This window comes from Microtus pennsylvanicus, chromosome 1, assembly GCF_037038515.1.
Source record: "Microtus pennsylvanicus isolate mMicPen1 chromosome 1, mMicPen1.hap1, whole genome shotgun sequence".
NCBI classification, from domain to species: Eukaryota; Metazoa; Chordata; class Mammalia; order Rodentia; family Cricetidae; genus Microtus; species Microtus pennsylvanicus.
The window spans coordinates 180,625,809-180,641,154 of record NC_134579.1 but is presented as its reverse complement, the minus strand read 5'-3'; the positions used below and the strand labels follow the sequence as shown (position 1 = coordinate 180,641,154).

General features: G+C 34.6%; 1 protein-coding gene across 24 annotated transcripts in view; it reads left to right on the top strand.

Moving 5' to 3' along the window:
* Positions 1–15,346, top strand: part of Trdn (triadin) — a 380,261-nt gene that overhangs the window by 272,431 nt on the left and 92,484 nt on the right. For all 24 annotated transcript variants that reach the window (XM_075946189.1, XM_075946182.1, XM_075946106.1 and 21 more), the window contains one exon: positions 10,209–10,259. In XM_075946189.1, coding sequence (XP_075802304.1) covers positions 10,209–10,259 — 51 coding nt within the window. The remainder of the gene's footprint in view (positions 1–10,208; positions 10,260–15,346) is intronic.

Here is a 15,346-nt window from a genome sequence, read left to right as displayed (position 1 = left end):
ACAAGTGCATACCACCTCTAGATTTCAAAAGCAGTAGCCAATTGCTTCTTAGATTTTCTATTAAAAACTATATCATTTATGCCACTAAACTGAGCCCATATATTGGCTGTATCCCTTTATCCCCTGAAACAGATGTATGTCAAAATGGTTACATTCATAAAGTTAATTGTTTAGAGAAAAGATTATCTTTGATTTTTTGTCTCATTGACTTATTTTTAAGACATATTGGTTTTCCTACTAAAGATCTACTTATAATAAAATAAAATGATTTGCATTTATTATTTGTTTGCATTTAGTGTGTATGAGGTACCTTAGTATAAATTAGTGGATTGTCAACATAATAATTTAGAGGCAAATTTCAGAAAAAAAACTGAAATATTCAACTCTACTATTTTATCGCAGTAAATGAAATCACACATTTTAAGTTATTTCAAGAACTAGTGTGAATTTTACATCATAGATAAGTTGAACTTGTGTAATATTGTCTTACTTTTTGATAAAATGTTAGTATAAACTTGTTGAAAAATTCTTGAAATGTCAAATTTCAATTCATAATTTCCTCCAATAGTTTGTATTTATAAAACATTGCTTAAAAAAGTTCTTCATCATTATAGCTAGAAACATTTGAGTTCCATTCACGTGAATTTTATACATTACAATATAAAGAATAGTCATATAATTATCTAATGGCACTATATTATCATTTAAAACTCTGAAAATAAAATTTATCATGAAAAATTCTTGAGGTAGTACAAAGTTTGCTGGATTCAAATTAACGAACAAAAATCCTTGACCCTCCTATATACAAATAAGAAATGATCTGAGAAGAAAATGGTGGAAACAACATTTCACAATAACCTTAAATAATAAAAAAATATGTAGGGGTATCTCTAACCAAACAATTAGAAGATTTGTATGATAATTACTTCAAGTCTTTTTAGAAATAAATTGAAGACAATGTCAACAGATGAAAAGATCTCACATGCTCAAGCAACAGGAGGGTCAATATAATATAAATGACTTTCCTACTAAAAGCAAACTACAGATTCAAAGAAATCCACATCAAAATTCCAGCACAATTCTCTACAAATCTCAAGAGGAGAATTTTCATCTTCATGTGGAAACAAAAAAATCCCTAGCATAGCTAAAACAGCCCCAAGTAATAAACGAACTGTGGAAGGCATCAGTAACCCTTATTTCAAGATGTACTACAAAGGAATAGTAACAAAAGACATTTGGGCACAAGAAACAGAGAAGTTGATCATTGGAATATAATTGAAGACTCAGACACAAATCCACACACCCATGGCCTCCCGAGTCTTCATAAGGAGGCCAGAAATACACACTGGAAAGAAGAGAAATTTTAACAAATGATGCTAGTCAAATGGGCAACTGCTTGTAGCAGAATACAATAGATTCATATTTGCTACCCTCCCAAAAATTAACTCCAAATGGATACAAGACCTGAACCTAAAACCAGATACACTGAACCTTGCAAAAGAGAAAGTGGTGAATAGATTTGAAGTCACTGGCATAGAAAAACACTTTATGAATAGAACACATTATCATAGGAACTAATATCAACAATTAACAAATGGAACCTCATAAAACCGAGGAGCTTCTTCATGGAAAAGACTCCATCATTCAGACAATGGAGCATCCTACAGGAAGAGAAAAGATTTTTACTTACTGCACATTTTCTAGAGGACAAATATTCAAAAAATTATAAAGAACAGAAGAAGCTTCATTTAAAGAAACAAATGACCCATTTAAAAATGTGATATAGATATAAAAAGAATTCTCAAAAAAGGAAACTCAAATGAACAAGAAACACTTTTTAAAAAATTAGTCAATATCCTTAGCCTTAGGGAAATGCAATTAGAAACTACTTTGAGACTTCATCTTACACTCGTCAGATTGGCTAGAATTAATAAAACAAGTGGCAGCTCATTATTGCCAGAATGTTAAGTAAGAGAGACACCCATCCATTGCTGGTAGGAATTCAAAATTGTACAGTCACGATGGAAATTAGTATGGTGGTTCCTCAGGAAGATAGGAATTGATGTAGCTCAAGATCCAGCTGTATCACCCTTGATATACACAGAAAGGACGCTTCATCCTTTCGCAAAGACATTTACTCAATCATGTTAATTTGGACTCTATTCAAAGTAGCCAGAATTTGGAAACAATCTACATGTCCCTCAACAGAAGAATGAATAAAGAAAATGTGGTATATTTACACAGTGGAATATTATGGATGGAGCTAGAAAAAAAATCATCCTGAATGAGGTATCCCAGATCAGAATATGGTATGTATTAACTTACATGCATATATTAGCTGGAAAGTCAATGATAACCAAGCTATAATTCACAGAAAAACAGAGGGTAGGTGTAGAGTAAGGGAGTAGAGGAAAGAGATAGATCTCTTTATGGAAGAGAAATAGAATAGATAGTTATAGATGAATGGGGGCCTGGAATGGGAGGATCAAGTGGGAAAGCTGGGATGATTCATTGAGGAAAGGAATACAGGAAGAGTCAACTAAAATTAAGGGCCATTTGATGGTTAGTATGGAGGTCTAATGCAGTAGAAACCTCCTAAAATACATACATATATGAAGGCAATATAAATGAAATTGCCAGGTAATGGTGTAGAATGATTCTCAACTGGCCATTTCTTGTCACTAAATGAAGCTTCCCATATTGATATTGGATTACTACAAGTTGAGGCCCCACAAGAATCCCTGAATAACCCAGTCTGTTGTCAAGTTTATGGGTTTCTTTCTACAAACTTATAGCAACGACCCCTTATTAATTAATTAATTAATTCATTCATTCATTGAATTATTTTTTGAGACAGCGTTTCTCTGTGAAGTTCTGGTTGTCCTGGAACTCACTCTGTAGACCAAGTTAGGCTAGTCTTCTACTCAGAGACCCACCTGCCTCTGCCTCCTGAGTACTGGGATTAAAAGCATGTGCCACCCGGGAAGGGCCCATGTTTGAAGACCACATCCACTCAGCTCTTTAAACATGAATGTGTAGAGCTGATGACTACCTAGAGGTTTCACTCCCATTTTCCCATGTCTTTCATACTGGAAAGTACTCTACACACTCTCAAAAGAGAAACATAAACACCAAGCCAACCACAGATCCTTCATCTACAATGGTGTAAGATAGGCTGGGGGCAATGGTGGCACAAAGCTTGCAGATTAACCCATCATAACTGTTTTGACTTTAGGTTCATACTGTAAGATAGAACCCATACAGGTGACCAAGAACTTGAAACTAGACAGGACAGCAGCCTAGGATAAAACTGAGTACTACTGTTTTACTAAAAGAACGTAGTAGCAAAGTAATTCCTAATGACATTCTGCTATATTCATAGATCAGTGCCTTGATCAGCCATGTTCAGAGAAGCTTTCTCCTGCAGGAGATTGGAACAAATAGAGAGACCCACAGCCAGATATCATGCAGGAATCGAGAGTCCTGGGAATACTCAGTCTTAAACAGGAAGTTTCTATCACACCCCACCCCAAAGAGCTAAGGGAAACTTGCTGAAGAGGAGGCAGGAAGAATGTAAGGGCCAGAAGGATGGAGGGCAGCAGGAAACAAGACCTTCTACATCAACACACACAAAGTTTGTTTGAACTCATAGAGACTGAGGCTGCATGCAATGGGCCTGAAAGGCTATGCGACAGGTCCTGTGTTCACAGATTATGGATTTTAGTTTAGTGTTTTTATAGGATTCTTTAATGTGTGAATGAGGGTCTCTGATTCTTATATGTTCTTTTAGGTTCTTTTCTTCTATTAGTCTGTCCTGTCCAACTTCAATGTGATTATTTTTGTTTTATCTTAATATATTTTATTTAGTTACATTTCATTATTGCCTCTTAGAAGCTTGTTCTTTTCTAATGACAGAAAACAAAGTGGATTTAGGTGGGAAGAAACTGGGAAGATTAGAGAGTGGGGAAATTGAAATCAGGATATATTACACGAGAAAAGAATCTATTTTCAATAAAGGGGAAAAAAGAGAAAAAGGGAAAAGAAGGACATTGGCCATTATGACCAAGTGTATAGTTGTCTTTATTCTTATGGAAGCAGATGAGAAATAAAAATAAGCAATGGATATATTTGATAGGAAAAAGTACTTAACATTAAAAAGTTACACATGCCAAAGCATGGTGAAATTGTGTATGTTGATTGACTGATAGATGATTGATTTTTAAAAAAAAACATTTTTTATTCTTGTAGTTGTCTTATTCAACTTCAATTTAATAACTTCTGTTTTATTATTTTATATTTTATATTGTTACATTTTTGAATAAATTAATGAATGAATGAATGATAACTTAGACACTAAAGCAAAGGTTAGCAACTGAACTGTCTCTTGTACCTGCTGATATATAGAAAATCAGTTATTTCTATCAGATGACCCTGGGTATGTCAACCACTCCAAGATGGGCCTCATGTTCAGAAGTAATTGACCATTTTACAAAGAACTCCACAGTTTCTGTACGTGCTTTTAGTTGTTTATAGCTTTTTGTTTTTCATTAGTTTGCTTGTGTCTACCAGAGTATGACTACACCTGAAAAGTATCTTCAGCAAAGTGTTAGGATACAACACTACCATACAAACATCAGTAATCTTCTTATATATTTTCTGCAAAGTGTTAGGATACAACACTACCATACAAAAATCAGTAATCTTCTTATATGCTAAAGACATACTCAATGAAAAATCAGGAATAAAATCCCATTCATAAAAGTCAATAGTCTTCTAATATACTAAAGACATACTGAAAAGAAATAAGGAACACAATCCTATTCATAAAAATTAATAGTCTTCTTATATACTAAAGATACTGAATGAGAAATCAGTAATACAATATCATTCATAAAAATCAGTAATCTTCTTATATACTAAAGACATGATGAATGAAAAATCAGGAATACAATCCCCTTCATAAAAATCTCTAGGAAACAAAAGAACTTTCAAAATAAAAATAAGCAAAGAAATAAAAGACCTGTAATGATTAAAACCTTAAAACACTGAAGGAAGAAGCTGAAGTAGAAATAAGAAGATGAAGAGAACTTCTTTGCTTGTGAATTGATAGGACTAACACTGTGAAAATGGCTAACATACTAAAATCAATGCACAATGCAATTCTTATGAACTCAGTTCATCAAAAAAATTGAAAAATCAATCTCAAAATTCAGTGGAAACATAATAATTTTCAGATAGTCAAAACAATCTTGAACAATACTATCTCTGCTTGAGGTATCACCTTCCCTTATTTGAAGTTACACTTCAAGGATACAATGATAAAGTAGCAATACACTTGAATAAAAATTAGGCACAATGATCACTACAGTAAAATTGAGGATCCAGGTATAAGTTCACATTACTAAAGCTGCCTGATTTTTAACAAAGAGGCCAAAAATGCTCATTGGAATGGAGACAGCATCTTTAACAAATCATAATAGGAAAATAAAAGATAGTTATAATTGTGAAAATGAAACTATATTCTTATATCTCACCCTAAACACAAAACTCAATCCCAGAAGGTTTAAGGAGTCAACATAAGACTCGATACCCGAATCTTTTAGAAGAAAACGTCTGTAGCACATTTCAAATGTTATGTAGAGGTACTGGCTTTCTGAAGAGGACTTCTGTAGCAAAGGGAATAAGACCAAAAATTGACAAACAGGATCTCAACAAACCACAAGGGCCTCTGAACAACAAAATATCACTATCAATTATTTGAAGAATTAGCCTACAGAATGGGAAACAAGTCTTTGTCAGCAATACAGATGACTATGGGTTAATGTCTAGAATACACAATGAACTAAAAAACTGACCACTGAAGCAAACCATGTAATTAATGATTGGCTATGGAGCAGAACCCTGTTGTTATTGTTTTAATTAGGTGTAATCTTGGACAAGCTTCTGTACACATGATCTCTAAGCTTTAGTTATCATATTAATATCACTCAATTCACTATACATACATATGAAGTGAAAAAGATGTTATGTCAATGTATGTAACCATGGAAAATAAAGCTTTAGTTTAAGACTCGGGAAATGCCAAGAACACTGTGGCTTATATTATTTATCAGCAAGGAGACTTAATTTTGCAAGTTGAGTATGATTATAGAAAGAAATTTAATAAAGTTTTCTTTTTTTAAAATTTATTTATTTATTAAGGATTTCTGCCTCCTCCCCGCCACCACCTCTCATTTCCCTCCCCCTCCCCCGAAAAAGTCCCCCTCCCTCATCAGCTCGAAGAGCAATCAGGGTTCCCTGACCTGTGTGACGTCCAAGGACCGCCCACCTCCATCCAGGTCTAGTAAGGTGAGCATCCAAACTGCCTAGGCTCCCACAAAGCCAGTACGTGCAGTAGGATCAAAAACCCATTGCCATTGTTCTTGATTTCTCAGTAGTCCTCATTGTCCGCTATGTTCAGAGAGTCCGGTTTTATCCCATGCTTTTTCAGACCCAGTCCAGCTGGCCTTGTTGAGTTCCCGATAGAACATCCCCATTGTCTCAGTGTGTGGGTGCACCCCTCGTGGTCCTGAGTTCCATGCTCGTATTCTCTCTCCTTTTTCTCTGTCCGGTGCTCCAATTGGGTCTCTGTCTCTGTCTCCTTTCATCACCTGATGAAGGTTAATATTCAGGAGGATGCCTATATGTTTTTCTTTGGATTCTCCTTATTTAGCTTCTCTAGGAACATGAATTATAAGCTCAATGTCCTTTGTTTATGGCTAGAAACCAAATATGAGTGAGTACATCCCATGTTCCTCTTTTTGGGTCTGGCTTACCTCACTCAGGATAGTGTTTTCTATTTCCATCCATTTGTATGCAAAATTCAAGAAGTCTTTGTTTTTTACTGCTGAGTAGTACTCTAATATGTATACATTCCATACTTTCTTCATCCATTCTTCCATTGAAGGGCATCTAGGTTGTTTCCAGGTTCTTGCTATCACAAACAACACTGCTATGAACATAGTTGAGCATATACTTTTGTTGTATGATAGGGCCTCTCTTGGGTATATTCCCAAGAATGGTAAAAATTATGTTTTGCAATGGAATTAATTCTCTAAATATTGAATCAGTTAAAATAATGCAATATAAAACTTTACACAATAAAGGTCCTGATTTTATTTGAATATAATTACACATTACTTATATTTCTGCAAGAGCTAGGCAGAAGAAAACTAAAATGCACACACACGAATTGCTAGAATTTCAGTAGGCATTTTAGTTAAGGTGTGATGACCACTAGATTGAGTATGTGTGAAAACCATCCTACTCTGCAGCCAATCAGAAAAGCGTAAAGTCGGGTAATTAGCTACAATTTAGAATTTAGTCAAATAATATGGGTACCTAAGTGACTTCAGGAGGGGTCTCTAATCTAAGACAATTTTAAGAATTCTATCTCACTGAAGAAAGAGCTTTTCAAATGAACTGGGACCATGAGGAGACCTTGAAGACCTTTTTCTCATCGATGGTGGTAATATACACCTCAGATAAGCCCAAACCAACCCTTGTTTTGATTTTTTTGGACCACAGTTGATGTCGCATTTCTAAAGTACGAGTACACCCCAGCATTTCTGGAACAAACACAGTGCTTGAAGAAAGTTTTTCAAGTTTGTTTGCTACATGGTTGGACTGATCGCTATTAGTTACAAAGTTGGCTATTTGAGAGTTCATGAAGTCTCTCCCATCCAATTATGTCACTTAACTTTCAGACATCAATATAATCTCCCCTGTTCACAGTGTCCTGACAGACATATCACCACAGCCTTCAAGGACTGACAACACATTGTCAAAAATCCCTTTTATTAGGAGTTTTAATTGACTTGTCATTCTGAGATAGATTGCATAATTTTATTTTTAAACATAAAGCACAAATATTTATAATAAATACAAACAAGGATCTAAGACTAACAATGAAGAAAAACACCAAGATGGGAATGTGGTCAAATAAAAAATGCTGACTGAATGGTTCTCAAGCAAACATTTAAAAACTATTTAGAGGCTAGAGAATGAGTGCATAATGCTTTTTCTGAAGATGATCATTTAGGGCAATGAATAATGAGAAGTGAATTAATAAAATTATTCACTTTTGCTGTTTCGTTTAAAATCACTTAGACATTTATTGTTTGGAATTGAAAAAAAAATTGTAATTTTGCCAGGGAGAAGGTTAATGTCCCTTTGCTCTCTCCTGATATTCGTTATGGTTTTCTGTCTTTTGTTTCTTCCATATACCTTTTATTAATTTCTTATAAGAGTAAATATTATGTATATGCTTTCATTCCATTTTCTGCAGAATAGAGTTAGAAGACAAAGAAAAAGTAAATTTTAGTTTACTTCTTTTAGTCATGTTAAGATTCGATACATCATCCCTAGATTCATAGCTATGAAATATTTTAGGTCAAACTGAATAATCTTTAATCTTGTACATTTTAAAATCTTGATCTGTATAGTTACTTTAATCACAATCTCCATATTTTATTTTTAAATACAAAGCAATCACACATAAAATTTCAAATTACTCTTCATATTAACAGTATATGGATGTTTATGAGAATATGGACTATTAATATGTCTGAAATATGTAGCTAAAACATTAGAACTTAAGACTCTATTTTTGATAAAAATCCACATGCATCATTAGGAAATTATTTTTAACTTTTGTTTCATTGCATTTTTTCCCTTTGGTTTTTTGAGACAGGGTTTTTCTGTAGCTTTGGGGCCTGTCCTAGAACTAGCTTTTGTAGGCCAGGCTTGAATTCACAGAGATCTGCCTGCCTCGGCCTTCCAAGTGCTGGTATTAAAGGCGTGCACCACCACTGCCCAACTTATTGTCCTTTTGTGTAGTCAGATTGTCCTCTAAGTAAAGCAAACCTTTGAAGAATGAATAGAAATTTCGGGTGGTTGATATTTAAAGAAATAATATGAGAGTAGTAATATTAGCAATTTTCTTTTACCAATGGACTTGTTTAACTATAATAATTCTTGTATATAATTTGCATTTAATGGTTTCTTCAATTGCCATCTGGATTATCTGTTTTATGGCCAATTGCTAACATGGGAAACATAATACATTCCAATGGTTAGGTGTCTCTAAAGTGCTTTCCTTCCTGTGTTGTGCATCTAAGTTACTGGAATATTATTCTACTCTTGACCTAGGAACTATTCTCAACTTTAAAAATTACAACATGCATTTACCTCCAATTATGCAGTTAAAATGGTGCTTCCTGCCCAGTAAATTTCTTCTCAGCTAAAAATAAACTTGTGAGGATTCTTCCCCCTTTCTCAAAATTTTAAGGTAGGATTAATAAATCCTTACTATGTCTAAAAAGAGTCATGGTGCAGTATTTTTTTCTCAAGTAACTACATGTTCACTCACTAGCTGTGTGTGGAGAGCACAATTTAAATCTTTTAATAGATGATTTAAGTTTCCTTGTGATTTAATTAGAATTCAGAAAGAATAAACTAAATGATTTTCACTGAGGTAACTAACATAATTACAATTAAGTATAAGGTTGAGTTGAAATTTTGTGAAATATCTGGGTACTGTATATGCCAGGGGTCTCTCCTTTGACTGGTAATGGATGTTAGCTGGTGGTATTAAGGACTGTATCTGGCTATCTTTACCTATACTGACTAGAGTGTTGTGAGAACTCGAATTTATTCAGTTGGAATTATCAGAGCTAGTGTCACTGGGTTTTGAATGTGGAAACTTCATGGTCTTCCCACTGTTGACCTTTAAGTCACAGAATATCACTTTTACTGCACTATGTTAGGTACAAGTAATTTATGCCATCATTTTTAACTCATAGATCTGTACAGCCTAGGATTCTCTATTCTTCTAAAATGTTTTTATCTTTCCATCTCGTCTCATCTCTGTTAGTCTAATTTCCATTTGTATTTCAAAATCTGCCTATAGCTTTTAGTGTCTTTGATATTGAGGTTAAGCCAGAGAAATGCAAGTCTACGTGGTGTCTGTCCTGACTCACAGGTTTGGAAAAGTTATTTAAACTATTAGTTCCATATAATCTACAATATAAATCAGAAGACAAATGGATCTTGAATAGCAATGAAGAGCTACTCCAATTCTTGAAGCCCCTATAAGCAGAACATAGAAAGAAACTTGTGACAAAAAATAATCTGTTATTTTAACATTTCTTTCTCATGATCTCTTTTAGAAATGAAAAAAGAAAAATCTGGGAAGAGTTCTTCAGTTTTGAAAGACAAAGGTAATAATAGCATAGTTGTAAGTTAAATTATCAGAACAAGAACCTTGTAAATTTGGGGTATTATCGTCACAGTGGTGCAAATCAAAATTACACAGGCTGTTTTAGCATCATATCTTTAGACATACTATCACCTATAAGGAAGTGGAAGAGGGGGAGGCAAGAATAAAAGACAGAGTTTTCTTAACAAGGAAAATATAAAGAAAATAAAAGTATTAGGAAGCACTTGCCTCTATAGCCTCTGATTTTTCCCGTTCTACTAAAATATACATACATTCTCCCCTCCCCTTCTCTTCCCTTCCTCTCTCCACACACATATACATGTGCTTACATGTTTCATTGCACATATTTTGCAACTCACAGTCTACGAAGACAGTACTTCTAACATAGTTTAAGATACTTTTGTTTTACTTGGCACCTGTGCAATGAGAACGTTTTGCTCATGAATTATTGTTTACTATGTAGGGAGCATACAAAGAAAATAGGCCCTTACCTCTAATGCCAGCTCTTCAGGTACTATAACTATCAAAATTTAATATTTTTATATTTTGTTTAAAGAAAACCTGTGCCAAACCCCAAATTAGAATGAAGGGGAAGTTGAAAAAACTTACCCTGGAAAATAAAATACCATAGACCTATGTCTGCATTGATTAGTTCATCAAGTTAACTATATAGACTCCTGTATTTTATGTTCTTTTTTTTTGTTTTTTTTTTTCTAGACAGGGTTTCTCTGTGGTTTTGGAGCCTATCCTGGAACTAGCTCTTGTAGACCAGGCTGGTCTCGAACTCATAGAGTTCCGCCTGCCTCTACCTCCCGAGTGCTGGGATTAAAGGCGTGCGCCACCACCGCCCGGCTATGTTCTTTTTAATATACAATTATGAACAAATGTCTACGAAGACTTATCTCTCCTTTGTAATTATATACTCATTGCAAAATGTCTTCACAGTCAGTAGAAAACCATATAAATATATATATATATATGTGAACAAATATAAAAATATATGATTTTATTTTATATGGCTATTGATTTAGAACTATGCATTGTGGACATCTTTGTTTTTAACCTGGGTCACATTACAGCACTAAAATGCCTTTGTAAGATATATCAGATACTGTCTCAGAGAAAAAATGTTCAATTTTCTTTTCCTTAGAATAATTTATCACTCTAAAAAATATCAAAATATGTAATATCCATATAAGGTTTGGGAGTCCGAAAGCCTCTGTTGTGCTTTTTTTCTTGGAGTGTCTCTTTGTAGCCTGCTGTGGATATTTTTCTGAAGAAACATGAAGCAATCTCACTTGAAAAGGCTTCCTACGTCACCTCAGTGTGTTTCACATGTTATTTCTATTATGCAGGAAAGAATGTCTACATTTACCAATCTCACTAGACTCTGCTGCATGGACAGTCCAAACCCATGTTGAATCACAGTAAAATTCCTAAATGGCAGCATTATTATGGGAAAACCATTTGAGACTGTATTTACAAGAAAGAACATCACGTGAATCAGTTAGGCATTTAGATCATTGACTGTGTCTTTCTATAAGGAAGAGTATAGAACTCTTGAATAGGAAGATCAGTGCACCTTGCTGCCTTTTGTTTCCAGCTGAGCTGTTAGAATTGTGTATTCTAGACTTAACTTTATCCTAAAATCACAATACACATACAAGGAAGGGCCCTGGTTATGTGGCATTGGCACGCAGAAACCGGAAAATTCTGCTAGTGATATTGGTTTTTGCTTAGCTTTCCTGTAGTATATATCTCTTCTTTCTCACTGAGAGTAGTCATCACTCCTTGACTGATCTCTGTCTCAATTATGTTTTATTACCACTTAATTTCATATAAACATATATATCCACCTTTTCCAAGTAAGACCCTGAACCTGGACTTTGAAGACTTCAGGCTACCACCCTGGGAATCTGACACACTGTCATTTCTCCATTTATAAAATAATCTTTTTGCTCTGGAAGCAGCAGTTTGCCCCACTCTTTGAAAAAGAAATGAGTATATGTAGTGTGTTTCTTCTTCTCTGGATTTTGATATCAATGTTACATTCTGTACTATAGATGAAAAGCTGACACTACTTATTTGTAGCATTGTAAGTAACAATAGGAATATCACTTTGCCACAAAGTTCATTTTCAAAAGTTCTATATATAATATATAGGTCTAACTTAAACTCAAGAAACTCTTGATTTTAAAAAACATGATAATTTTTAAATTTGCTTTTAATAACATGATTTACATTTGGAGGAATACACTGTGATTTTTCATATATGTTTATCAGGAGGAATATTAGGTCAGAATTATTATCAAATTCATTGCCACATATTTACACTCATAGTAACATTACAGGATGCATCAATATTCTTCACAATCACTTTCCTGTGCACTAAAACAATGCTGCTAATTTTCATCAATTTAACAGACTTTTAACCCTTCACTTACCTATCCTCCTCCTCCTTCCCAGATACCTCTCTCATAATATCTGGAACCTATTCTATTCTCTGATTGTAGATTCTTGTTAATCTTGGTTGCATGTGTCAGTGAGGTGTGGTATCTTTATAACTGTGTGACTTATTTCATTCATTCTTGGCATACTCTTAGCTACCTTAACAGCATATTCTAAGCTGTGAGTATGGGGCATCTCCCCAGACCAGGGCAACCATTGTATGCTAAGAATTCCAACCACAATCCCTGAGGTAGAAAGAATAATGGGACTTGCATGATAGGTCTCACATTTTCCCCATTTCTATTGCATACATGTTTTCTTTATCTGCAAAGGATTTAGTGAGCTTTAATGTTGCAAAAATTAAATAAACAGAAAAACTGATTTACCATCATTGTGTGATTAACCCTGTTGGGGAGCAAGAGCACATCATTTTCCAAAGGCATGACTGCAGCCCATTTTATGGAACACCAACACTTGACTGAAGTTTGTGGAGGAAAGTTGTTGCAGGGAGACTGCTTGTCAGTTCCCAGCTGCACAGCCACGAAATAATCACACATAAAATATATTAATTAAATCACTTTTGGCCCATTAGATATAGCTTCTAATTGGCTTGCTCTGACATATTAATTTAACTAATTTCTACTAATCTGTGTATCACCATGTGGCTGTTACTTACCAGCTTAAGTTCTGGCATCTGTCTCCGGCAGGGCCACATGGCTTTTCCTGACTCTGCCTCCTTTCTCCCAGCATTCAGTTTAATTTTCCCTGCCTACCTCGATTTTCTGCACAGGCCCAAGACAGTTTCCCTATTAACCAATAGTATTCACAACATACAAAGCGGAATACATGCCAATGTGGTAGACTAAATCCATGTAAAACCTGAGAAAGCTTAAAACTCTGGCTATGGAGGTATTTGAATGGCATTTGTGGGCGTGAGTGCTTGTATGTCCACTCTGAGTAGGGAGGAAAGTAGCTGAGATTATGCCCATGTCTCAGTGCTCCCTGCCTGGGCATGCAGCAGGATCAGTTCTACTAGGAATGCACAAGCAGAAGAGCATGGCAGATTCCTGGTGCCATACACAGAGATATTTCCAGGTCACACAGTATGCATCAGGGCATATTTAGCTATTACTCAGATAAAAAAGGATTTATGTGCTGCATGCTCATTATCAGAGTTAATGTGCTGAGTGTGGCTCCTACCTGGCAGTCCCAGAGCAGGCAGTAATGGTACCTCCACGATTTTGAAAGTGGAGAGGTGGAGCCAGCATCCAGAGCAGCTGCAACCAAGCTGCTTACCATTTTAAAAGCTCTTCAAGACAGTAAAGAATTACAGATACACAATAGGACAGATTCAGAAATAAAAGACCTCTAAATGGATCACGGTGTTGGATAAATGTACAGAGGTTTGGGAGGGAGAAGAAAAAAAGTATAGTTATAAAGAGAGTTATAAAAAAGAGAGTTATAAAAAGAAATGATTTAAAACAAAACAAAGTCTTTAAAGAGACAGTGTACAGACAGTCATAGAATAAAGGAGTAAAAATAATAAGATAAATATTAAAAAGTAAGAGTAAAAATAATAAGCCACGTAAAGATGGAATATATACAAAGTCTAGATTATGTATATTATTGTGTCTTCTTTGAATTTTTTGACTGTGAAGTTGCTAAATACAGAGAGACATTTTATTGGATGGGTTGCTAAGCTAAACCAGCATGTATATAATATCTCGACTTCAGATTTTGGGTCTGAGGATATATTTCTTTGGAAAAGAGGTTCTTCTTTTGTTTCTACAGAGGATGAGAACCTGTGGATTGCTTCTATACTAATATGGTTCAACGGACCAAGGACCTTTGAAAAGTTGTCTTGAACACCCCTCAAAAAATTACTTTGCCCAATAAACAGCAGGTAGCAGTTTGGAGAATAGCTACTACACCCATATACCCAAATATTGTTTATAAATGTTCTTTTACATTTAAGGGGGGATATGCTATAAAGATTTGCATTGGTATGGATCTTGGTTTATTGACACAGATTTTAGGTCTCTCTCTCTCATACATATATATACATACATATGTATACATATGTATGTATATATATATATTCTTGATTAAGATGTGGTGACTGTGCAGTTCATTTAAAAATGTATAATTAAGAAATATAGGTTAATAGAGAATCCTCTATAACAGTCAAGCTTCTAGTCATGTTAGTTGGATATTTTGATGTACAGAAATGCATTTTAGATGGATAGACATTTACCTATATTAGTTTTCTAATGAACTAAACTCTTTATAATCCCTTATTATATTTATTAAAAACCCTCAACTATCTATATTCTATTTAAACTAACATCATTATTTCATTAAAAAATATTGTTTCAGTTAAACAGTAGAGTTTAAGAGGAAATCATGTTCATAATAATCTACAGGTAAAAATGCCCAGTAGAATAGGATATTTCCATGAGATAATCACATTACATTAAAGGTAGTGAGGAATCTCCCTCTGCCAATTTACACCACCAGATACCAAAGAAAATGGCAGCAGCAAACTTTTAAAGATACTGCAGTAGCAAGAGACTTTCTGGAACTAAAAGCCCTTGGAGCCTTGCCTATCTGAAAATTTCTCATAAGAGCTTGCTTCCTGGT